Source organism: Acomys minous (assembly GCF_964271855.1).
Source record: "Acomys minous genome assembly, chromosome: 13".
NCBI lineage: Eukaryota > Metazoa > Chordata > Mammalia > Rodentia > Muridae > Acomys > Acomys minous.
The window spans coordinates 101,572,354-101,598,511 of NC_140495.1; the positions used below are offsets into that span (position 1 = coordinate 101,572,354).

General features: G+C 52.2%; 1 protein-coding gene across 1 annotated transcript in view; it reads left to right on the forward strand.

Annotated features, from left to right (window-relative positions):
• BCR (BCR activator of RhoGEF and GTPase) overlaps nt 1-26,158 on the forward strand; it is a 130,677-nt gene that overhangs the window by 85,648 nt on the left and 18,871 nt on the right. The window contains exons 6-16 of the mRNA XM_084754694.1: nt 430-490; nt 1,639-1,691; nt 3,891-4,031; nt 11,527-11,648; nt 12,545-12,713; nt 14,767-14,886; nt 15,667-15,742; nt 17,032-17,136; nt 17,763-17,837; nt 22,877-22,974; nt 25,674-25,805. Coding sequence (XP_084610820.1) covers nt 430-490; nt 1,639-1,691; nt 3,891-4,031; nt 11,527-11,648; nt 12,545-12,713; nt 14,767-14,886; nt 15,667-15,742; nt 17,032-17,136; nt 17,763-17,837; nt 22,877-22,974; nt 25,674-25,805 — 1,152 coding nt within the window. The remainder of the gene's footprint in view (nt 1-429; nt 491-1,638; nt 1,692-3,890; nt 4,032-11,526; nt 11,649-12,544; nt 12,714-14,766; nt 14,887-15,666; nt 15,743-17,031; nt 17,137-17,762; nt 17,838-22,876; nt 22,975-25,673; nt 25,806-26,158) is intronic.

Genomic DNA, 26,158 nt, shown 5'->3' on the forward strand with positions numbered 1-26,158 from the left:
GGGAGTGGGGAGCCTAAGCTTCCTGTTCAGAGTGCTCCCTGGCACTTGCTACACTTGGGGTTCTCTGTGGGGAGTGGGGAGCCTAAGCTTCCTGTTCAGAGTGCTCCCTGGCACTTGCTATACTTGGGGTTCTCTGTAGGGGGTGGGGAGCCTAAGCTTCCTGTTCAGAGTGCTCCCTGGCACTTGCTACACTTGGGGTCCTCTGTGGGGGGAGCCTAAGCTTCCTGTTCAGAGTGCTCCCTGGCACTTGCTATACTTGGGGTTCTCTGTGGGGAGTGGGGAGCCTAAGCTTCCTGTTCAGAGTGCTCCCTGGCACTTGCTACACTTGGGGTTCTCTGTGGGGGGTGGGGAGCCTAAGCTTCCTGTTCAGGCTGTGTCCAAGCTGCTTCTTCTGCCTTTCTACCTGAGCACGTGCTCTTCTCTCCTCAGAACCTGAGAGCCAGAAGCAACAAGGACGGCAAGGACTCGACCACCAAGAATTCTCTGGAAAGTGAGTCCTCTCTCAGAAGTTTCTATGTGCCTTTGTGGTGGGCGGCCGGTCACTTCCAATGGGGGGGGGGGCGTTGCTGCAAAGACAGACACTACACCTCGCTGGGTCTCACCTGTCATCTTCCCCCTTCTAGATGTCGAGTAGAGAGAGGGAGGAGGAACACAGACCGATTTTGGTCATGGCATGGCAGAAAGGATGAGGTCAAGACAAGTCTGTCACTAACCATGACCGTAGGAAAGCATTGTAAGAGTTGTCGGGTGCCACCGGCTGCCAAGCTCGTTGTGGGGCTCTGGCTAGAGGTGCTTGGTTCCAAGCCTGATGACCTGAGTTGGCTCCCTGTGACCCACGTGGTATAAGGAGAGAGCCGATTCTCAAAAGTCACCCTCCAAATTCCACACATGGACGCTTGTGCCTGCTCTCCACTGCACATGTGTGTGTAGGCACACACAAAATCAATTAATCTATGTCTTTAAAACTACATTAAGGGGCTGGGTGGTGGTGGCACACGCCTTTAATTATAGCACTCGGGAGGCAGAGGCAGGCAGGTTTCTGTGAGTTTGAGGCCAGCCTGGTCTACAGAGAGAGTCCAGGACAGCCAAGGCTACACAGAGAAACCCTGTCTTGAAAAACAAAACAAACTGTGTGTGTGTGTGTGTGTATGTGTGTGTATTGAGGGAGAACGTGCATATCAAATCTCCTGAAACCGGAGTCACACGTGGTTGTGAGCGTCCCAGTGTAGGTGTTGAGAACCGAACCCGGCTCCTCTGGAAGAGCAGCATTGCACTCTTAACTGCTGAGCCATCATTCTACAACCCCCTTAGAATACCTTTTAAGAATGCCATCTCAGCCAGGCAGGTGTGGTCGTGCACGCCTTTAAATCCCAGCACTCAGGAGGCAGAGGCAGGCGGATCCCTGTGAGTTCAAGGCCAGCCTGGTCTGCAAAGTGAGTCCAGGACAGCCAAGGCTACACAGAGAGACCCTGTCTCGGAAAACCAACGAAACAGAACAAAAAAAGAATGTCATCCCATTGTCTCCACCAGCCCTGAAGGGAGGATTGTATCGTCTCTTTTGTAGGTATTAGTCTACTTTGTGCAACATTTTGTTTTCTCCAAGTGCGATCATATCTCCCCCTCCCTGTCTCTCCACAGCTCTGCTCTACAAACCTGTGGACCGGGTGACGAGGAGCACGCTAGTCCTTCACGTGAGTCCCATTGGAGAGCACTGCCCGGGTCCTCCTCTCCCTAGGGAGAGGGAACTAGGGGTGAGGGAAGGGCTAGGGAAGGCGCCTTCAGTTGGCTCTTCTGTCTCGAGGTTAATGCTGGTCTTCTGCCTGCCTCTCTGCTAATACCCAGCTGAGGTTAATGCTGGTCTTGTGCCCGCCTCTCTGCTATACCCAGCTGAGGTTAATGCTGGTCTTCTGCCTGCCTTTCCGTTATACCCAGCTGTTCCGTCGCTACACACTTTTATTGCAAATGCAGGATCCCCCGGAGGTTGCTGGGGGATAGAAGCAGTATCTCCAGGTGCCCCCTCTGGGACAGACAGGGAGGCATTGTCCTGTCTCACATGGGCAGGGGTCTGTAAGTGGGAGCATTGCATGTCAGTGAAGTATGTGAGCCGAGGTCTCGTGGAAAACAGGCAGGGTTGAGGTGGTAAGCTGGTGTTGCCTCCCAGCCTTGCTGGGTAAGGTGTAACTTCTCGCTCCCTGGGGCTTTCTATACTGAGACACAAAATCAAAAAATAGAAACAATACCAGTCTTGCTCCAGGGAAACCCTGCGTTTACAAACTCCAGGTAGATTTTTTTTTTTAATGTACAGCCAATTCATGAGAACTCATGGTGTTTCCTTTTTCTTGTCCCCTCCCACTAATGAGTCCCTACTACAGGGCTTGTATATGAGCCAATGTGGGTGAGCATCTTCTTTTTTAATTACTCAGAAAGTGTCACAATGTAAGTGTTCATGCCACTTTTTTCCTGTTAATAACATATATGGAGATTATTGTTTCATTTTGGCCCAGGCAGCTTTGCCTTGGTTTTTGGTTTTTGGGTTTTTTTTAAAGCTGTATAGTATTCCATTGTGCAGCAGGGTTTCATTCTGTAGCCTAAGCTGACCTTGAACTCATGTCTTCTCTGCCTCAGATTCTGAAGTTCTGGGCTTACAGGCACATATGCTGCCAAACCCAGCTTTATTGTTCATAATCATGCTCTGCTTGAGTCTCTGGGCGGGGCTGGAGAGATGGCTCAGCAGTTACGAATGTGCACTGCTCTTCCAGAGGGCTATAAGTTTGATTCTCAGTACCCAAGTTGGATGACTCACCATCACCTGTAACTCGGGTTCCAGAGGAATCTGGAACCTCTGAGCTCTGTGGGCAGGAGCCATCAGGGTGACAGTTCTTGAAGCAGCCAGTCACGGCCACAGTCAAGAGCAGAGACAGGGTGAATGCGAGCATGATGTGAACAGCAGGCTCTCCCCCACAGTTACACAGTTCATCAGCCCTGACTAGGGAATGGCGCCGTCCACGGTGGACAGATCTTCCCATATAAACAAGATAATTCCCTCACAGGTATGCCTATGAGCTATCCTGGTCTAGGCAACCCTTCATGAAGCCTTTCTTTCTTGACGATCCTAGGATTCTTAAATAGTGGCGTAGTTCAGAGGCTCTGGCCAGGTAGCCCATCCCTTTGACTCTCTGAGATACTGCCATCTGCCTGTGGCTGCGATTGGTCCAGATAATCAGGCATGCATGTCTTGGCAGAGAAAACAGAGCTGCCTAGGGATGGTGGAAGGACAGGTGGACCTACACATCTCTCCAGGGCTCTCTTTGTAAGGAGTAGAAGGTGTTTTGTTTCTCTGAATGAGGGAGCTGCTCACCATGGGCCAGGAACAAAATTGCCCTTGTGGTGTACAAATTATTGATATTTCTGTCTAGTTAGGAAGAAGGACTGAGGCTGTCATCTGAAGGAAGGAGAGCCTGGAAGAACCAGGGCTTTCTCCTAACTTTATATAGGCCAGGAATTCTGGGCTGTGGTCTCTTCTGCCCTAAAGGATGCCATCACCAATGTCCAGAGACATTTTGTCATCGAGGGTTAAGATAAGAGGATGCTATGAGCATCTCGTGCACGCGCAGGCCCGCAGTGGTGGTAAATGCCCTGTGCTGCACACGACCATCCTTTTCATTCCACTATAACAAAGCATTTGTTTAGCCCCAAATGTTAATACCAGGGGCCAGAAACTCCTCCTTATTGGCCATGTGGCTATGCCATTGGGACCAGGGCCTCCTCCTGGGGTGGTGTTCGTTCCCCCTAAGAGCTTTGAGAGCAATGGGCCTGCAGCTCTGAGTTGCACTCAGTGTGACTGTGCCAGTCCTACTCTGACTAACTCTGCTCTTCCCATCCCGGGGCAGGACTTGCTAAAGCACACTCCCTCCAGCCATCCCGACCATTCCCTGCTGCAGGACGCCCTCCGCATCTCACAGAACTTCCTGTCCAGCATCAACGAGGAGATCACACCCCGCCGGCAGTCCATGACAGTGAAAAAGGGAGAGGTGAGCTTGGCTGGGGGAGCGGGGGGTGGGGATGCAGAGCCACTTCAATCTCAGGCACAGAGAGAGAGAGAGAGAGAGAGAGAGAGAGAGAGAGAGAGAGAGCCACTTGTGATTCCTTAGCAGGTGGCTGAGAGCAGCACAGGGCATGTGTTGTCCCTGGGGAATTCATGACCCTGTTAGGTACAGCATAATCTTACGCATATGCAAGGCATTGGGGTCAAGTTGGAAAGGTGAGCCTGTACTGCCATGGCCACATCAGCCTCTGTCACTGTCCTGCGTTCAGGCATCTCTTTGTTTTTCTGTTTCTGTCACGTTATGCCTGGGACGTATCTCCCCGGGTTCCTCACACTCCACCAGCTCCGGTCCCCACCTGAAGCAACAGTGAGCAGGAAGATATAGCATATTTGTCTGCCTAGAACCTGCCACTTCCTCCTGGCGCTCTCTTCTTCGAAACCTGTGGCCACTAGATGTAAGGGTTTGAAGAGAAGGATCATAGTTTGGTGCTAAGAGTCTACCTGAAGAAGTTGATGTCTTCAGCCCAGAACCTTCATTCCCCTCCTTTTCGCTGTGGCATCCACCAGTGGTGGTTCCCTCCCCCCTACCTCCCCCCACCCCACGCTCTGAAGGAGAAGGCCAGCTCATTGTTGAGCATGCACCCTTCCAGTTGGGTGGTACCTGGTGAGTTCAGTGGAGGTGCAAGGCCAGGAGCGGGAACGTAACATGAGCATGCTCAGATGAGCACCTGAGCATCGTCTGAGGTGGTGGTAAAGGGAGGGGAACGGCTGCCCCCGTAGTCTCTGGGGTCCTGTGCACGGACTGGAGCTATCAGGCTTAGGCAGGGCTTGGAAAGGTCACGCCACCTACCGCAGTTGCCTCCGAGAACCACTTACTCCTCTTCTGGCTCAGGTGCCAGGTGCGGTGACTTTTCTCCTGACCTTCAGGGTGGCGGTAGGCAGGGCGCTCTTGGCTCTTGTCCTCCGTGCGCTTCTCTGGGAATTGCTGCTCTGCCCGTTGAGCTGAAAGTATGTACTTAAGCCACGGTCTATTGGCTTTAATTATGCATGAGGTGCCTGGTCACGGTTCTCTCTGTGGGCTTGACCCAGGAGGAGCTGGGGACCGGGAGGGAGCTATCCTCCAGTTCCATGCACCAGACCGGTCCAGACTCTGAAGAAAACTAACTCAGGCTCCATTCCAGTATCCTGAGGGCTGCCCTGAGCTTCTAGTACTCATGGCTTCTCCCTTCTAGACCTTTCAGGCTCTACAGTAGGATAGGCCACAGCTCACCTCCCGGGGCCTCAAAGTAGTCTGACTTACGGAAAACGCAGTAAATGAGAGATCTCTGTCTGTGTGTGTCGGCTCCTCGGTTACCACGAAGCCCACTGAAGGCAGAAGTGGGTTTCTAGCTGGCAACCTCTTGGGAAAAGTGTTGAGGGAAGCAGTTTCCCACCAGGTTGTTCAATATCCAGCACCCACAGGACCTGGGAAGCAGGTCTCATCTGGTCCTCATTCAAGGCCACCAGATAAAAGCAAAGCCTGTGGGTTCCCCATCAGTAGTCCATGGTATCTGCCTGGGTGTCAGGTCTGTGTCTGCCAAGATCTCATGTATCATTTAGATGCCTGCTGAAGTCACCTATCCCATGTGATCCTTTTTCTCTCTTTTGCCAACTGTCCGTTTTTGAGCGCTTGACCCAGGAAGCAAATGGCTTGGACCCCTTTTCCCTTGGTCCTTAATATGGGACCAGGTCCGGGTTAGAGAGATGGCTCAGAGGTTCAGAGCACTGTCTGTTTTTCTAAAGGTCCTGAGTTCAATTCCCAGCAACCACAGGGTGGTTCACAACCATCTATAGTGAGATCTGGTGCCCTCTTCTGGCACACATGCTGTATAAATAATAAATAAATAAATCTTAAAAAATAAAAAGTTAAAAAAAAAATATGGGCCCAAGTCTACTCCTGTATTCCTGCCTACTGTTTAGGGTCCCATAAAGAGATGTCACCTGGTAGTTAGCGGCTAAACCCTTTTACCTACATCAGTCCACAGGTCTCAGGTGTTAGGGCAGGGTGTTTTATGAAAGTTGGAGCCTCAACCTGCAGAGGAGTCAGTCGGTGCTACCTCAGCTGCCATAGGGGAGAGCTGACTACTCCTATAGAGGCTCTGAAAGTTTACTGACCCACGTCTCTTTATTCAGCACCACCCCTAGTGCCTCAGAGCTGACTAAGCCGAGATAACAGACAACTGGTATACCTGTGTGTCCCTGATCCCCAGACGTGTTGGATCCTCAGCATCCTCCTTGGCATCCTTCCAACGACACGGCACTTGATGCTGATGCTGCAGGAATGGTGCCAGAAGGGCAACCTTCCAACCCCGCGTTGACCCTCCCCCAGTGCTTGCCTGTGACATGAGCATCCATGCTCTCTGAGGACAGCGACCCCTCCACTGGGGCGTGGTGAAACTGAAAGGGTTGCGTGACCTCGTACAGATAGTATGAAACAGAAGTGGTGACCTGGAGATGCCTTCTGTGTTGAAGACGGTGGCAGGCACCCTTCATGTCACCAACCAGGGAACAAACCTATAAGCCTCCCAGCGGGGTGAATCCAGGCATTATGGAGAGACCCCACCCCCGCCCCCGACGTGAGCCCTGGGCAGCACCTAGTCTGTAGTTTGCTGTGATCTCTTCACTACTTTTCAGCCAAGTCTCCCGGCTCCAGAGCTGCCCCTTTTTTGGAAGTGTCTAGGCAGCGTTAGAGGTGGTTTCCAAACTGAGCGTTGGCCAGCAGCTACCCTGGCAGGCCAGAATCCTCACCCCAACATTACCAGGAACCACGTGGAGCGGGAGCTGCCCAGGGTGGGGAGTAGGGGCACCCCACACACACACACACACCCTCAGCTTCTGCAAGAAAGGATCTCTCAGCCTTGTTTTCCTTCCAGGCCTGAGTCCTGTGCGCTGGTGGGTGGGTGCACACTGGTTTAGCTGAGTCTGCTTCCCAGTTAGATAGCTGAGTCCCCGCTGCTGGGTAATTCCCTCCGAATGAGCGGTTGTTGTCTGTCTGCTACGAGCTTTACACCGCGTGCTGCTAGGGCTTGTTAGGGTGCCTGCGAGGGTATGGGATGCTGCCCGTTCTCTGCCTGGGATCCTAGAGGCCCCTTGCAGAGGAAGGCGGGCAATGGGCCCTGAGGGTGCCAGAAGAAGGAATAGCACCCGAGGGAAAAGTGCCAGTGAAGGCTGAGGCCTGGAGACAGCGGAGCGGCAGGTGGAGAACACTAGGCTTTCCTGCTGATGGTTAAAAAGAGTTGGGAGCTAAGGTAGAGAGAGGACTTGGCCCATCGTGCTTGAAACCTGGACTCCATTCCAACACACACACACACACACACACACACAGTTGTTGAATAACTACTGCTGGGGAAAGTCAAGCCCATCTGCAGGAGGTATTAAGGAGAGGGCGGTGAGCAGAGGTGACACAGCCCTAGCAGAGGGCTCAGAACTCCTATGTGTAGTACAGTGTCAGAATACACAAGAGCCCTGGATTCAGTCCTCAGCGCCAACAACAGCCTCAGCAAGTGGTACCCAAGAGCCCATGGGAGGCCCCGTGGGTATACTATTTCATTTAATCCTCAAATAAATAAGAAAAATTAAAGGCCGCCGAGCAGGTCTTTTTCCTCCCAGTTTCACTTTTTCTATCTGTGACACTAGCGTGGAACCCAGGGCCTTGTACATGCTAGACAAGCATTTTGTCACTGAGTTATGTAGTTCAGCCTGTGTCCCATCCACACCCTCCTCCCCGCTTGATGTGTAAAGGAACAGAGACAGAGAGGAAATAAACAGGCCTCATCAAGGAGAAAGAGGGTGTATACATTAAGCCCATAGCGATGTGCTTCTAAATTTGGTCTTCCTAAAGGAGGCCCTGGTGGGCAGGTTCCCAGGCGATGCCAGGGGACAGGCGTGGACGGGGAGGGGATCCAGGGTGCCTGGTCATGTTGGCTACTTAAGAAAGCAGTGGTGTCTCTTCCAGGTGCTATTTCCCAGACAGTGGCCCCCTCCGCCCTCTCCTCTCTCCTCTCTCCCCTCTCCCCTCCCCATCCCCCCAAAGCATACACACATATCTTCCTACATTGTACTGCCTCACAACATAGGGACACAGACAAATGCTTAGGAACACCTGCCAGCACACAGGGACATGTACACATGTAGAAACCAGGACCCCAACACCAGCAGCCACACACAGGAAGATGCACACATCACATGACCTCTCTCCACTTCCTCCTGTCCACACTCTCGCCCTTTCAGCACGGCTCCTCTGAGTTACAGAATCTTTGGACCTGGGTCCAGCAAGGTCCTGAGCTCTCTGTCCTTCTGCTCTGTCCTGGGGCAGGGGTGGGGTGTGAGAGGTTTGCACTGGGTGAGACTTGGAGTCAACAGCTCTGGCCTGGCCTCATTTAATTTTTTAGCACACTGTCGGGGCTGTTAACAGAGGTTGGCTCCGCCTCGACCTTGCCTGTGCGCCTGGAGAATCAGGGCAGGCTGGATCAGGAGCCATTGCTGAGCCTGTATTATACTGTAGGCCTATAACCAGGCTGACGAGCACTCCTGAGTGAGGTGTCTCCTGACTGACTAATGAACTCCCCATTAATGCCTTGGGAACTGGCCCAGCCAAACCTGACTGACCAGAGTCTACACGGGAGCCAGGTTTCCAGGAAGGGTGTGGCAGAGGCCACAGAGGCGATTGGTGGTGACGGCTTCTTAGTTAAAGATCCAACCCACAAAGCCTTGGGGCTTTGTACAGTTACTGTTGGGTCTCCACTCACTGCCTAACCTCACTAGTTCCTTATCACAAATTCCCCCCTGGAGTGAGTGTGTCTGCCCTGGACCTCTCTCCTTCCCTGTAGCTGTTTCTCAGGGTGGGGGTGGAGTGGGGTCTGGGCAGATAGGGGATGGAAGAAGTGAGACTGTTTTAGCCTCTTCCCCACACTGTGGAGCTTCTAGCTAGCCTCAGAGCCATCTTTTTTTTTTTTTTTCCTTCGAGACAGGGTCTCTCTGCGTAGCCTTGGCTGTCCTGGACTCACTTTGTAGACCAGGCTGGCCTTGAACTCACAGCGATCCGCCTGCCTCTGCCTCCCGAGTGCTGGGATTAAAGACGTGCACCACCACGCCCGGCCTCAGAGCCATCTTAACTCTAGAGCAGGCCAAGCCAGCCTTGGAACTCTGTCCTCCAGGCCTGGGACAGTCCTCATCTCATAGGGACTGGACCTGCCCTCTCTCTTTCTTCCCCTTGCTGTCTTTTCACCCTCTGACCCCTTTGATTCTCTGACTCCAGACCTCCCTTCCTGGGTGAGCTGTTGTTACGTGTGGGACCCCACCTGTTGTCCCAAAGGCTGGAATGGCCCTCCTCCCTGGCCACTGGGTGTTCTGTTTGGGTGGAACTGTCCCGTGCCCTGGAGCTCAGAATCCAGATCCCAAGGCTGCTTCTCACTGGAAAAGCTCTGGCGTTCCAGGCAGTGACCAGTGACGTACACAATCCTGGAATAGCTCTCACTGACAGGGGAGGCCAGGCGTGTGGGGCAGGCTGGGAACTGCTGAAAGGCCCCGTGACAAAGCCGGAGAGGGGTGTTAATTAACTGTTGAGAGAGCAAAAGTGCTCGCCCCGACTAAGCTAAATCTGCCTCTTGGAATCTCTTAATCCTGTATGAGATTGGGAAAGCATTCCATGCCAGGTGAACGTTTGAACGTTACTGACCCACGGCTTTTAGGCCGAGCTTGGGGTGCCCTCTGCTGGTTATTTCGAGAAGTTCAGTTACCTTGTTTAGAAAGAAGAGTGCCACCTTGTGGTCTGGGGACCCACTTCTGTGTCCTTCCTGAGGAAGCAGCTATGTAGATGTTGGTGTCCCAGTACTCCCTGTATCCCCACCACAGGCCTAGAAATCTGATAGCCCAGTCTGTAGACTCTGCCCTCCAGCCCCCACTCAGACATTTCTTCAGATGTTCACATTATTGGGCTGGGGAGATGGCTCAGCTGTTAAAGGCTAGGCTCCCCAAAGGCAAATGTATACACACGGTTTCTTGAATCCTGTGGCTGCTGTCACCCAGAAAGCCTTCTGCCCTGCGGAGGTACTACGTGTGAGAGTGAGGGAGGCATAGTCTTAGCTTGTTGGTGGCCTTCCTGGCCTTCCCCATATGGATACCAGTCTATGCGGAAGTAAGAGTTTATGGAGACGGAAACTGCAGTCACAGGGGAGCGAGGCGCTCTACAGCTCCCAGTCCACTCTGATGGGGGTAGGGAGCACTCCTGCTCCTCAGCAGGACCGGGAGCTGCGCCTCAGGCTTGGCTAGACACCTTGTTGTGTCCCTCTGACCTACAGATCCTTCCCAGGCAGCATGGAGAGCAGTCACCCTCTGGAAAGCCCTCTTGAAGCCAGGTCTCTCCCCTGCACACACACACACACACAACCCCCTGGCTTGTGAAGTCCCAAGACCAATGAATATACCTCTTGCTTGCACTGCTGCCTTGGGGATGGCCTTGCTGGGCCCTTTTCTTGTTTTTGAACTGGACACAGGTGTGGCTCACAGCAGCGCCTCATCCTGTCTCTGTCCTTTGTGTGGCACATCACCTAAAACCGACATGAGGTGTCTGGCATCGTTTGAATAAATTAATGACTTGCCTCCTCACTGTGCCTACTCAGCAACTTCTTGCGCTGTACTTAGTGAGGCGGCTTGTCCCTTGTCCCCGAGCCCCTTGGCTCTCAGATGGACTGCTGAGGTACAGGAGGCTCCGAGACCTGCCGAGAGGCTATCTTCATATTCTTTTTTTTTTTTTTTTTTTTTTTTTTTTTTTTTTTTTTTTGGTATTTTTTCTCCTATCTTCATATTCTTTTTCTTGTTCTAGGACCTGCCCGCCTATCACCCATGTCACACACATCCTATGCTGCCACCTGTTCTCTTTGTTGGCTTTGTGGCTTTGTTCTTAGGCAACAGGTGTCTAGAGAGAGGTCGGAGCTGGGGTCCAGACATAGGCCCACGGCTTCTTGAAGCCTTCAGCATCAGACCCAGCCCGTGTCCCCCCGGCACTGCCTCATTCCAAACAACTCCTGGGCCCATCCTCTCCCTACTGAAGGGCTGTCCAATCAGGCCCCAGAGTACTGTGTGTGTGCCTGGGAACAGTCACTTGACAGGGGCATCCCTTCTATGTGGCTGACCTCAGGCTAAGACCTCAGAGGCACTGGCCGATGTCCCTCATTCTCTGGTGTTCTTCTGTGGCCCGGGCTTCTAGGAGGAACCCAAATAATTGGCTGAACCTAAGAGACGCCTGCAGCCGCATCTGTTAGCGGACAAACAAATGAATAGAACAGTTTAGAAAGTAAATGGAGAGAGGGTGAAAATCCCCTAAGGGATAGAGGTTTCTAGAAGGTCTCCCTGCCCCTGCTGAGCCCATAGGGTCCAGGACCCCACCTCCTCACCACGTCCACCACCCTGACTCGCGCCCCCTGTCCACACTCTGCCCACAGCACCGGCAGCTGCTGAAGGACAGCTTTATGGTGGAGCTGGTGGAGGGGGCCCGCAAGCTGCGCCACATCTTCCTGTTCACCGACCTGCTCCTGTGCACCAAGCTGAAGAAGCAAAGCGGAGGGTGAGTGACGTTGCCCGTGCCCTCACCACAGTGCTTTGGGAGGGGGTGGGTTTGTGACAGACGTGAACAATAGCATGGCAGACCCGACCGCCACCGCCCCTTACCTTGTCCCCATCTGCATTTGATGGGAGGCTCCAAGTCAGGGTTGTCACCAACCACCTGGAGGTGTGATGTCGCGGGGCCAGTGACTTGTCTCTGCCTCCTGTCATGAGGGACAGACAGGGTTATGACTCCTGTGTTGTTGGAGGAAGGTCCTGTCTCGTCATAAACCATCTTAAAAGAGTCGATGTCTGGGGCTGCAGAGCTGGAGCCAGAGCTGTTCCCCTGTCAGCAGCCAGTCACTAGGTGCTATCTCTACTTTTGTCCTACTGAGCTGTGACACCAACTAGGTTTTACGGGTACCGACATCACTGTCTCCACCAGTAAATTGCCCAGAATGCTCACTTGCGCACGCGCATGCACACGCACACACCTCACTGCCACCACCAGCAATCTGCCTAGGATACACCAGGTTGGAATGGAGCCAGGACAGTCAAGCTAGATCAGACCAGAACACAGCAGGATCCCCTAAGCATTTCTACTGACCTTGTGCAAATGAACTTAATCCACTCAGAAGGGGGGGCCCCCCACTCCCTGTCTGTCAAGTGACGTGATAACAGGTAGATCGTAGCCTTTCAGACTCTACGGCTCTGAGCTTCAGTCCTGTCCTGGTCAAAACCAGGGCTGCCAGTGTCTGCTGTCAACCACAGCCTGACCTGTTACATGAAACGTATGCCGAGTGTTAAGTCAGGTAAAGGGCCCAGCTGCGGACCTGTGGCTTCCCCGATTCTCAAAGTCAGTGATGTTAGCGAAGGGAAGTAACAGTCTGTTGATGGCCTCTCTCCTCTCTGCCCCAGCAAAACCCAGCAATATGACTGTAAATGGTACATCCCGCTCACGGACCTCAGCTTCCAGATGGTGGATGAATTGGAGGCGCTACCCAACATCCCTCTGGTGCCGGATGAGGAACTGGATGCCTTGAAGATCAAAATCTCCCAAATCAAGAGTGACATCCAACGAGAAAAGGTGCGGCCGTCTGGGAGAGCAGGCGCCAGGTTCCGTGTGGCCTGAGTGCTCAGCGGGCCCTCACAAACAGACCGAACAAGTGCTTTCTCGGTCGTAGGCAGGCGTCTGGCCCCACAGCTGGTCTCCAGGATCTGCTGGGGCCCCTGAGAGTTCTCAGCTCGTAGAGTACTTTGCATCTGGTCCAAGCTGGACTCTGGTTGTTTGAGAGCACCAAACTAAATTTGAGTTCTCATAGCAAAGTCACTAGCAACCTAGCCTCGATGGGAAGTGAGGTGTACTGGCAACGGTGTTCAGAGCAGCTGTTATAGGGTGCTTACCCCCCACTTGCCTGACTTGTGAACAGAGACCCTTGCATGGAAGGCTTGTTCCTGTGGCTCCTTTCTGACCAGTGTCTAATCTCAGCCTGTCCCGCTCAAATGTCATCCCGCCCCCTTCCCTTTCCTCCACCCCATCCTTGCATCTGAGGACAACCTGGCCTAAGGTAGCCTCTGGGTTTCTCATGGAAGATGTAAAGTTAACACACTACCAAACTAGGAAACAAGCTGAAAGATTATCCCTCGAAGTTCCTGGGCAAGGAAGGTACACAAGGGTTGGGGGACGTCTTCCCGCCACCCCCAGGTCACAGCAGGTAGAAATGAAAAGTCAGTCAGAGAAAGAGTGCATACGTGGGCCAACTAATAGCATCCTCCTGCTTGTGTTTTCTTTGGTTGGTTGGTTGGTTGGTTGGTTGGTTGGTTTTGTTTTCTTTTGTTTTTTTGAGACAGGGTTTCTCTATGGAGCCTTGACTGTCCTGGACTCACTTTGTAGACCAGGCTGGCCTCAAACTCACAGAGATCCACCTGCCTCTGTCTCCCTGAGCGCGGGGATTACAGGCGCTGGAAAAGCAGGGTTCCTGGACTCCGACACAAGAGGGGGCCAGCCAGAGGAAAGGATGTGTGGCCTTGTGCCATGACGCCTCTTAAGTTCTTGTCTCTGGAGCTTTTGGAGTTCACCATGCTGGTGCTCAGGCAGCATCCATGCGGTGTTGTCACAGAGAGGACACCCTTCATCGCTGAGGGGAGTCTAGGACGCGAGGCTGGAGAGGGCCGCCCATCTAGCTGCTTTGGAGTGCAGGCCCTTGATTTTCTTCTGGAGAACTTTTGGAAGGGTGTAAAGAGTGAGAGTGAGCCCCCAGAGTCTAGGGTCAGTCCAGGCGAGAGTGGGAGACCTGGCATTAGCCACAAACAGTTGTATCATCAGAAGAGCAGCCTCAGCTCGGGGACACGTCCCTGGACCCCTGGTGAAGTGGATGCAGTTGAACGGGGGCTGCTCTTCAGCCTATACGCACGCCCCTCCCTACATCTCCACCCTGCAAAGGTAGCATACATAGGAGCGTGTCGGGAAGCCCCGTAGCCTCAGCAAGGAAAGACCCAAGACCACACTGTTAGGTCAGAGTATCTCCAAGCAGAGCCAGTGCTGTGTCCTCAGGGCCATGAGGCCCTGCTGCCTGCTGATGGCTTTTTCCATCCCACGTCATGCTGTTATTGTGGGAATCGGGGCACTAGCTTATGAGAGGCCACAGTCTTCTTTCCAGGGTATAGTGGCTTCAGGAAGGTTCCACACAGCTCAGGACAGGGAAAGGATTTCTGATCAAATCATGGTGATGTTCATCGCTCTCCTCCCGACCCAGCATCCCAGGGGCCTATTATTAAATGTAGCCAAGACAGGAAGCAGGTAACAGGTCCCCTAGGTCCCAGTAGCTCCTGAATACTGTCCAGGTCTTGGAAAGCTGAAGGCCTCCCCTCGCTTTTATGAGAAGGACCTAATTCCTTCAGGAAGGGCTTGGTGAGCATATCCCTAGTTTGTGCTGAGGCTCAGCTCCAAGGAAAGGCTGCTCGTATCCTCTGAAGGCCGCCAGCAATGGCTGAGAAGGCTCTATGCTATACTGGGAAGACAGATGGGATGTCTGTGTTCCGTGATCCCAGGGTTAAGGGTGGAGAGCAGTTGGCCACACTGAGGGAGAGCAGGTGGCATTGGCTCCAGATAGAAAGGCGAGACTGTTCTCTCTCTGCAGAGAGCAAACAAGGGCAGCAAAGTCATGGAGAGACTGAGGAAGAAGCTGTCAGAGCAGGAATCGCTGCTGCTGTTAATGTCCCCGAGCATGGCCTTCCGGGTCCACAGCCGCAACGGCAAGGTGAGTGCCAGCCGCCAAGTCCAGACTCAGCCAGCTGCCTGCTGTCTCCAGCTCAGGTGTGCCCTTCACAGCAGCAGCCGGCCTCCCCATCCCAAGGGAGATCGGTACAGCATGTCACATGCAGGCGCGCATGCCTCTGGTGGTGCTTTGGGCTGTAGTCTCCACGGCAGCTGACTCAGCTCTTGCAGCTGGGAGGTGGCAAAGGCTCGAGGAGGGGGTAGGGGAGGCATCGTGCAGGCTTTTGCTGACGTGACCTTGAGAGCAGGAACCCCACCTGGGGACCTGCAGGGTCATTGGCATTCTCTTCAGGTCTGGTACCTAGTAACAGGGCCTCTCCCTCCGTAGCATCATGTGTACTGTGAACGCAGGGAGAGCAGTTGACAGACGACGTAGAGCCTTGTCCCCGTCTTGTCCTCTTATGGGTTAGATGCAGAGATTGGTGTGCCATCAGCCCTCACCTTAAAGAACTACCTCATAACCCCTCCAAGTCCTTAAGTCGCACCCCCCTACCCCCCCATCCCCCCGTGCCAGAGTCATTCCCTGACCCAGGCATTTCAGGTAAGGCTTATGCTGGACATAAGCCCATACAGTGTTTGGGTACCACGTCCCAAAGTACAGTCAGTACAGGAGACTGTGCAACAAGCGGTCAGCTTGGCTGTGCGCACACCAGGACTCAGCCCAACTGGTGTGTGTCTCAGACTCCGCCCTCCGGGTTCTCCCAGTGTTGATTCGGCCGCAGTAGAGGTAACTGGGGTGTGCTCTTCTTTCCGCTCCCCGTAGAGCTACACGTTCCTTATTTCCTCTGATTATGAGCGGGCCGAGTGGAGAGAGAGCATCCGGGAGCAACAGAAGAAATGTGAGTGGCCCCTGGACCCGGAGGACTAGGCCTTCAGCCTTCAGGGCCGGCCGGGTTCTCTGTGGACGGTTCTTGATGTTCTAGCTCTTTCCCCTCTGCTCTTCTTGTCGGTGGGGGGGTTTATGGGGGGCTTTAGACCCTTGGGAAATGTCGTGTGGTGCCCCACCTACTCAGAACATCCCCCCTCCCAGCCCCATTGTGCCAGCCCACCCATCCTGCTCTTCGATCTTCCCCTGAGATCTCTTCCTCTAGACCACCCCAAATTCCTCATCTTTGCTAGCAGTTCCTTACACCTGCGCACACACCTCCCGCCCTTCTCACCTGTCCCAGTCAGGCCTTTATGGCATAGTCCCCAGTCTCCTGGGTCCTCCCCTGTTCATCAACTACTACCCTGGGGCTCCACTGCCCTCCCCCTGCAGGTGGTGATACAGAAGGAGCCTTTGGCTGGACCCACTTAAGGAGCCATACTGTGTTGGGTTCCTCCTAGCTCACCCCAAGACAAGACGCTTAATCCTTACTGGAATAACACTTCCCTCTGTTGGTGGCATTTTCCTTCTCTGGAATTGCACGCCAATGTCCTAGGACAGTGTTGGGAGTAGAGTGGTAGCCTCACTCCAAGTTTTGGGCTGCACTAGCCAAGAACTATGCCCTCAGAGGCCTGTTTGTTCCATGGTGAAGCTGGAGTTTGGAGTTCGGTTTCTGCAGATGCAGCCAGGGCCTCCGCAGCCATCCTGAGCGCCTGTCTCCAAGGCTTAGCATCATTTGTGCCTCCGCTGAGCTAAGACCACCTCTTCCTTTGAGTGCTTCTATGGCCTGGGAGAGACCAAGAGGCTCCTGCCAGGGCTTGTGGCCCAGAGATTCTTGCCTTAACATAGGGATGCAAACCAATTCAAGTATGGCAGCATCTGTGTCACCGGTCAGACTTGTACCCAGAAGGGAAAGCCCTTTTCTTCACCTGACGGAGAGAGACACAAGCCCACCTTAGCAGAGTAGAGGTCGGAGCTACACTGGGCTCTGGCTTGGGAGACCTACCAGTACCAGGGAGATGTGTCCAGGCTGTCCTGTCATATTGAAACTTGCTTTGTGGTGCTGTGCTTAGGTGGCAGGTACATGCATGTGAACATGAATTTGTGAGCGGTATTGCTGATGCTCAGGAGCCATCAAGCCCCCAGTGGGGGCCCTGCTGATCTCCCTGCGCCCCTGCGTTGTGGGGGGGACGGGGGAGGGGGAGCACATGAGAGACCCAGCATAGACTGACTTGTCCCTATACCTGCTCCTCCCCTACTCAGGTTTCAAAAGTTTCTCTCTGACATCTGTGGAGCTACAGATGCTGACCAACTCGTGTGTAAAACTTCAGACAGTTCACCACATTCCACTGACCATCAACAAAGAAGGTAGGGCGGGGCTACCCGGCAGCGGGCTGGGCTGGTCTGTTAGGAGCACCGTCTCTCCCCTTGCTGCTACGGCTGGGCAGTTGAAGAGACTGACCATGGCCTTTGTCCCTGGTCACAAGGCTTGTGACAGCCCGTCAGTACTAGCTAACACTTAAGAGTCGTTTCGAGTTTTGTTCATATGTGCCTATGGGCTCAGTTAACTCATGTGAGCATGTGTTTAAGCACGCTGGCTCTGTCCACGCCCACATCACCCCCCCCCTTCTTCGGAGTTTGTTTTTTGGGGGTGGGGTGGGGTGGGTGCATGGCTCAAGACAGGGTTTTTCTGTTACACAGAGCCCTGGCTGTCCGGACTCTTTGTAGACCATACTGGCCTCAAACTCACAGAGATACGCTTGCCTCTGCCTGCAGAGTGCTGGAGTTAAAGGCATGTGCCACCCCAGCCCAGCTCCTCCCAGCTCAGAGCTTTGTTTTAATCCCTGTTTTTACCTATGTTTTGAGCCATGCTAGACTGTTAAGATTCCATGGTGGGCACGCACTACCTTGCCTGGTGCTGGATCAAGTGGTCATCACCTTCCCCGTCCCATCCTGGCGAGGGCGGAAGGTTTACCTCTCTGTCTCTTACACAGATGATGAGTCTCCTGGGCTTTATGGCTTCCTGAACGTCATCATCCACTCAGCTACGGGTTTTAAGCAGAGTTCAAGTAAGTAGCTTCCGGAGGGAGGGGGTGGGGCCTGTGAGTAAACTTTAACTAAGGGAGGCCTGGGCAACCCAGGGAAGCCACTCAGAGGTCCACCAGGGGGTGCCATTCTTTGAGGGGCCAAGCTGGTTAAAGCCTGCTGGGTATGGGATTGCTTTCTCTGCTCCGCCCCCCGCCCCCCCCCCCTATATCCATCTCAGACCCTGCATGCAAATGAGCTGCCACCTGCCCACAGGTCTTTCCATTATTGGGTCTGGAATTTGAGCCCAAAGCCTGACAGCAGCTGCAAGATGCTGGGGAAGCCCAGGTTCCAGTGCCGAGGACTGTTGGCAGTGTTCGCTCGTTAGATGTGGCTGTTCTGTACGGCTGGACAGATCACACCCCTTTCTCTTCCGGCTAGCTGTTCTAGCCTAGCTCCTCTCCCTAGTCAGGCCCACGGTACACGAGTGAAGGGCAAGTGCAGTTTTCTCACCCTTTCCACAGTCGCTGCACAACAAGAGCCTCAGCAAGTTCTGGAATGGCTCTGATAAGGGACTTGTGTCTAGGGTATACAGGGAACTCTTAAAACCAAGCGCTAGGAAAATGCAGTTAGTTTTTGTTCGTTTGTTTGGGGTTTTTTTGGTTTTTGTTTTGTTTTTTGTTGTTGTTGTTGTTGTCGTTGTTGTTGTAGTTGTTGTTGTTAATGAGTAGTGGGTTGCTGAGATGGTTCAGTGGCTGGAAGAGCTGCCTATACAAGCCTGGCCATCTGAGTTCAGTCCCTGGGACCCACAATGAAAGGAGAGGAAGTGCTCTAGGAGTTGTCTTCTGGCTTCATACGCGCACTGTGAGCTCACAAAGGCACCAGCGCACATAGATCACACACACTCTCTCACACATACACACACACACACACACACACACACACATACTCACACACACGCGCACACACACACACCGATAATGATGATGATGATGATATAATTTTTTGTATTGTGGAAAGGAGCTGGGCACAGAGTCTCCTGTAATCCCAGGGCAGAGGACAACTTGGAGGAGTACCGTGTGCTTCCCAGGGATTGAACGCATGTTTTCAGCATTGGTGACAAGCCCCTCTCACCTGCTAAACCGTCCTTCAGCCCCTGTATTCGTTTCTTATCTTACCTCTGTGACGAATGCCACAAAATACAATTTTTACAAAAAGCTAGAAAGCACTACAAAATGCAATACCTACTTCAGGAAAGTTTTGTTGTGACTCACAGTTACGGGGCACACAGGTCCACCGTGGAGGGGACAGGGACCACGCGGTCACGGTGAATCCAGGCGGGGGGCAGAGGTGAATGTTTGCGCTCAGCTCACTCTGTCCTTTCTATTTAGCTCCTGAGCATTTAGGGGGGCTCTTCTCACTTCTGTCTAAGCTAGATGAGGTCCACACAGTTGTGCCCAGAGATTTTTCACCCCTTCTGTGATTCTAATTCCCATCGCACTGATGATCAAGATTAATGATCACAGTTCCATGCCTGTCAACTGGACACCTTCAACCCCTTGTCCCCACAGGCTCATGACTACCTCAAATGCAAAATACTTCAAACCACCCCTCCCATAGTGTTTTACAGCTTCAGCACTATTTGAAAAGTCTCAGGTCTCAATCTGAGCTCCTATAAAACAAAAACAAATTACATGTTGCCAACATAAAATGGCACAGAATAAACATTTCCCGAAGCAAGAGGCAAGAACCTGGGGCCAGATCGAGGAGTGATAAGAATAAAGCAAGAAGCCGGGCGTGGTGGCGCACGCCTTTAATCCCAGCACTCAAGAGGCAGAGGCAGGCGGATCACTGTGAGTTCGAGGCCAGCCTGGTCTACAAAGTGAGTCCAGGACAGCCAAGGCTACACAGAGAAACCCTGTCTCAAAAACAAAAAAAAAAAAAAAAAAAAGAATAAAGCAAGAGTAAAAAAATCATCAGAGCAAACACTAAATCCTGCAGCTTTATGTTCAGCACCTGGGATTCATGATGAAACTGTCTGGACTCCAAAAGGATAGGGTGCCCCTCTTGGACCAGAACTGCTTTGCACCTCTCATACCCACAGCTTTCCTTGGTGGCTACCCATGCATGATCCTGGCATCTTCAGCATGCTAGGTCTCCATTGTGACTTAGGCTTTACCCTCATGGTATTGGCCTCTTAAGGCCTCCTTGAAGATGCTCCAACTCCATTACCCATCCTGTGGCTTCAGCGGCTCCCTGGATCTTTTCGTGTCTGTAAAAACCAGTGCCTCATGGGCAATGCTGCCAAGTTCTGCTGCCAGCTTGGGCCGGAGCCTGGCCCCTGGCACTGCAGTTGCCACAGGTTCTGTGCGCTGCCCATAGGGAGACATTTCCCTGGGCAGTTGCTTTCCGGGAGCAGGGACTCCCTCAGCAACACTCTCAGTTTAGGCTTTGTCTTTTCAAATGAATTTGCATTTTCACATTGGAGACGTTGATGGGTGAGGTCTTGCTCGACATCGGGGCACCTTGCTTTTGTCCCACTTCAATGCACAAGGTTTATCTTTCATAGCTACAGCCACCTTTTTCTTTCTTTCTTTCTTCCTTCCTTCCTTTCTTTCTTTTACAGTATTCTACCTCTATGTACACTTGCCCACCAGAAGAGGGCACCAGGTCTCTTTATAGATGGTTGTGAGCCACCATGTGGTTGCTGGGAATTGAACTCAAGACCTTGGAAGAGCAGCCAGGGCTCTTAACCTCTGAACCATCTCTCCAGCCCTACAGCCACATTTTCCACCTTGGGACTTGGCTGCAGCTTTCAACTTTCTTGCTCTCTTCTCCTTAACAATCTGTACATGTTTAGCTGGGTGTGGTGGCGCATGCCTTTAATCCCAGCATTCCAGAGACAAAGGCAAGTGGATCGGTGTGAGTTCGAGGCCAGCCTGGTCTACAGAGTCCAGGACAGCCAAGGCTACACAGAGAAGCCCTGTCTCAAAAAAACAAAAACAAAACAAACAAAACTGTACATTTTTTTTTTCTGGAAAGGAACAGTGAGAATTAGCCATGTGACAGCCTGGGTGTCATCTTTCCTTGAAATTTCTTCCATGAAACAAATTAGTCGTTTGTTTGTTTGTTTTTCGAGACAGAGTTTCTCTGTGTAGCCTTGGCTATCCTAGACTCACTTTGTAGACCAGGCTGGCCTCTAACTCACAGTGATCCACCCGCTTCTGCCTCCCAAGTGCTGGGATTAAAGGCATGTGCCACCACACCGAGCTTTTTTTTTTTTTAAATTCAGCATCACTCAGGTGCTCAGGGCAGAACGCAGCCTGATTATGTGCCAGAGTATAATCTGAGTGGCCTCTCTCCCACTTCCTCTCTGGAACCTAACAAGGTGGCTCTCCGCTGTCCAAACTTCTCTGGGTCTCCTGGTCCTCCAGACTCACACCAGAATGGGCTCATTAAACTCCGCTGACATCATTCAAAGTTCCAGACTCTGCTACATCTCCTCCCGCAGACCAGTTCCAAAGTCCTAGCACCACAGTCAGGTTTATCACAGCAACGCCCCCGCCCCTGGTACCAAGTCCCTGTCTTGCTTACGCTCCCTCTCCCTCTCGTTGTTGTGACAGAGGCAGCTTAAGGAGAGAAGGGTTTGTCTTGGCTCACGCTGGGCTCCATCATGGAGGGGAAGTCATGAAGGAAGGAGCTTGAGGCAGCCAGTCACATTGTATCCAGTCAGGAAGCAGGACTCTTTATATTTAGCCTGTTTGCATCCTAATTAACCTAGTTAAGTCACCTCTCACAGCAGTCTTTGTTTGCAGAGGGTTCTAAATCCAGGCAAATCGCCAAGATTAACCCTTTGGATGCTCACTGAGCAGCTTCCTCCCTTGCCAGGCCTACCCCCAGGGCACATCCAGTAACAGGCAGGTGATGCCAGAAATGCCTTTCCAACTCTCCAGACCTTCCATTTGTACTTTCCTGTCCCATGTCTTACTCTTTAACCTTAAATCCCCAAGCCAAACCTGCCACTTGCAGCCTCCATCCCGCCTCGTGACGCCTCGCCTTCAGGCAGATGTCCCTCTCCACCAGTGTCTCCAGCTGTATTCGCCTGGACTCTTGACGCTGTCGTTGACAGCAGTCCTGTTCCACCGTACTGTTCGCTTGCCCTATCATTAAATGTCATTGCCCGTCCTGGAACTTGCTTATCGCCATGGTCTGTTATGCCTCTCGGTCTTTGACATGGCTTCCCCACCACCAACCCTCTCTCGTCCAAGGGGTCTTTTAGAACGTAGAACCCCTACCTGTCATTTACCACTTACAGAACGTGCGCGTGCGTGTGCGCGCGCGCACACACACACACACACACACACACACACAGAGCCAGACAGGAAGTGCCTCCTTCTCTTCCTATGCCCTGCACTGGTGTGGAACTTCTTGTGTACTAACTCTGTGCCTGATGAAGTCTGTCAGGGTCTGCTCAGATCACAGGGGCTTCCTCAAGTCTCCAGTTTCCACCTTTCCTTACTCCTGGGACAGGGGACACCTGCTGTGGTCTCTCCGTGCAGCACAGCGCTCACCCCACCATGGCTTCCAATGCCACGTTCCCCTTCCCCCCTGCACACCTAACATAGGTTCCCTGTCACTGAGGAGGCCCAGCTCCTCTGGCCGGGCCAGAGCCATTGCATGAGGGGCTGTTTTGTGCCAGACACTGTTTGGGCTGTTTTGCAAAGGAAGGACCATTTCTTTTTTTTCCCTGGTTTTGGAAGTAACTCTTGCTGTTAAGAAGGGGCTGGCATTTGACCATGTCCCCTGGATGAGGAGGCCTGGTGACACTCAGAGGAAGGATAGCAGGCTACCAAGAAGAGATCTGATATCCTATGAGCATATACAGGGGGAGGAAATCCCCCTCAGTCACAGTCATAGAGGAGGGGAATAAGGGGAAAATGGGAGGGAGGGAGGAATGGGAGGATACAAGGGATGGGATAACCATTGAGATGTAATATGAATAAATTAATAAAATATATTTTTTAAAAAGAAGGAGCTGGCAAAAAAAAAAAAAAGGTCACCCTCTCTTGTCCCTTCCTCACAGATTTGTACTGCACCCTGGAGGTGGATTCTTTTGGGTATTTTGTGAATAAAGCAAAGACACGGGTCTACAGGGACACGACTGAGCCAAACTGGAGTGAGGTGAGGAGCCTGCTTCCACCAGGATGTTTTCCACGGATCTTAATCTCCAGGGGTTCCCTAAGGGCTTCCCCGAAAGAAGGCCACGCCGTTGCCAGCATTTCATGCCTGGAATATCCTAGTTGGTGGGGAGGGGAAGGTGTGTGGTAGAGCCAAGAGATTTTTATCTCTGTGTCCCTGAGAGTCGTACCCACCCACTCCCAGCACAGAGAAATAACCTGGGTTTTTTTTAGAGAACCGTTTCGAAAGAGTACTTTAAAAGGCTTTTCAAGTCCTGCTGTAGCCTATTGTAGAATTGTTAGGTTTCCGGTTTCATTTTTCCTCAGAAACTGGAATGCGATGCCAAGGCTATTCTGGTCCTCAGTCTCTGGTTGTCAGGGCTGATGAGTCTGGCTCCCTGCCTCTCCCCTATTGTTTCCAAGGGTCCTGTGTGCTTGTCTTGAGGTACTAGTTTTGTGTGGTCTGTCGTTTCTGCTCCCCAAATCTTACTGGGCCCGAGGAGCGGCATGGCCTCACAGAGACCAGGCCTGTAAGTTGGCTACACAGGTGGAGCAGCCAAGCCACAGAGCTGCCTTCTCACCTGTTGCCCACCAAGGGGTGAACCACGAAACACCAGGTGTCTTGGTCACGTGGCTAGTGGTACGACTGCGGGACCAGATCCGAGGTCGTGCTGCGTAGCATCCATCCCCTCGTCGTCTGTCGTTATACACGTCCTGTAAACAAGGACGCAAGAAGTAACCCCAGTGGTCACCTCTCTGGACATGTCAGCACAGAGCGCCAAATACAAGCTATGATGGTGGCAGGAAGAAGCCACACGAAGCTTGCTCAGTGATGCGTTCTTGCAGCCACAGTACATGGGAGACAGAGGCAGGAAAATTACCTAGCCTTCGAGGCTAGAGTAGGCTGCATAACCGGCTCCAACCTTTTTAAAATTGTTTTGTTTTTGTTTTTGAGATAGGGTTTATCTGTGTAGCCTTGGCTATCCTGAACCTACTGTATAGACCAGGCTGGCCTCAAACTCACAGATCCACCAGCCTCTGCTTCCCTGAGTACTGGGATTATAGGCGTGCGCCACTGTGCCCAGCCCATCTTTTTTTAATTTTTATTTATTTATTATATATACAGTGTTCTGCCTGCATGTACACCTGCAGGCCAGAACAGGGCACCAGATCTCATTATAGATGATTGGGAGCCACCATGTGGTTGCTGGGAATTGAACTCAGGACCTCTGGAAGAGCAGCCAGTGCTCTTCCAGACCTCTGAGCCATCTCTCCAGGCCCTGTCTTTTTGTTTGTTTGTTTGTTTTTTAAAGGCCACATGAGACCCATCGTAAGAGGCTTTTCAGAAAACAAGGGGATTGAGGGATTTCACACCCCCACCCCACCCACTGAGGCAACTAAGATGGATTCTAGGCAGGTTGCAAAAAGTCTCAGTAGGAGTTATCATCCAAAGCTCTGGGGAGGCCTGGAAGGTCTAGGTCACCTGCTGTGTACATGCAGATCATCCAGGGAATTCACACACTTCTGACACATCTTCACAGGAGTAGCTGTTCCAATTAGAGCCGGGCATGCCCAACCAGAGATATGCATGCCCAACCAGAGATATGCATGCCCAACCAGAGACATGCATGTACAACCAGAGATATGCATACCCAACCAGAGATATGCATACCCAACCAGAGATATGCATGCCCAACCAGAGACATGCATGTACAACCAGAGATATGCATACCCAACCAGAGATATGCATACCCAACCAGAGATATACATGTCCAACCAGAGATATGCATATACAACCAGAGATATGCATGCCCAACCAGAGATATGCATGCCCAACCAGAGATAAGCATGCCCAACCAGAGATATGCATGTCCAACCAGAGATATGCATGCCCAACCAGAGACGTGCATGCATAAGCATGGATGGAAAGTACAGAATCCATCAGTGGCTGAGAGGGTGATAAAAGAACAAGTAACTCCACAGTAAGCCGCAGACAAAGCTCAGAGGACCATCCCAAAGCCTCCTGTCTGGCCCACCCATGGATTACGGGTTTTGTTATTGTTGTTGTTGTTGTTTTAATATAATTTGCTGATGCCAGAGCTTGCACTTGCTGAACACTGACATGTACTCCTAGCCTCGATTTCATCATTTGGTCTTAGGTTCCCAGAAGAATTCAGAGAAAAGGGCAGAAACTCCCATATGTTCCACACTATTAGAATCTTGCATGATGCCAATTACCTGCATCAGTAAGCCTGCACCACCCAGACGCTGCAGCTGATGTTAGGTGTACACTCTGTGGATTTTCACAAATAAACGATGACGTGTGTCTTCCATTATAGGACTGCCTAGAATCGCTTCAACTGCCCTAAAAATGAGCTCACCTCAGGCCATTACCATTCAAAGGTATCAGATGCCTGTCTCTAACAATCACCCAGTGCCACTGGTACCAAGACTACCCTTCGGAGATAGATGCTGGTGGGCCAAGTTTGAATTAGAATAGATTTGAGAGGGTTCTGGAGCTTCCAGAAACATCCAGAGAACCACAGAGTAGTAGTGACAGGGATGCTCACAAGGATGTTCATGAAGGTCCCAGGACAAACTGAGGCAGCAGGGGTACCATGTGTTGTTGGGCCGCAGTTCAGACTTGGTATTGGTTGGACCTGTTTGCTCACGGGTAATTCTCTTTCTTTTGGGGAACCACAGGAGTTTGAGATAGAGCTAGAAGGCTCCCAGACCCTGCGGATACTGTGCTATGAAAAATGTTACAACAAAATGAAAATTCCCAAGGAGGATGGCGAGAGCGCAGACAAGCTCATGGGGAAAGGCCAGGTCCAGGTGAGCCTGCCCCACCCCTCCCCACCCCCCCCACCCCTCCCCACCCTGTCTGGATGCTTCACGGCCTTTCTCCTGTGAGGCTGCTGAAACAGCCTAACTCTTCGGACGGAGTAGACAGACAGCTCTGCCATGGGCCCTCTCTCTCTCTCTCTGTGTCTGTTGTATCCCATCTTGTTCCCAGAGTTCTGTCAAATTTGTGCTTGCAGGTAAAGCCGTGATTTCTCCCATGACTCTAGCAGCCCACAGGCAGATGGTTAGGTGGTGGCCTGGGCTAAAATCAGTTATAAAACCATCTCTCTTTAGAAAAGTAGGAGTCAAACCCTGTCTCAAAACCAAAAAGAAAAAAGTAGGAG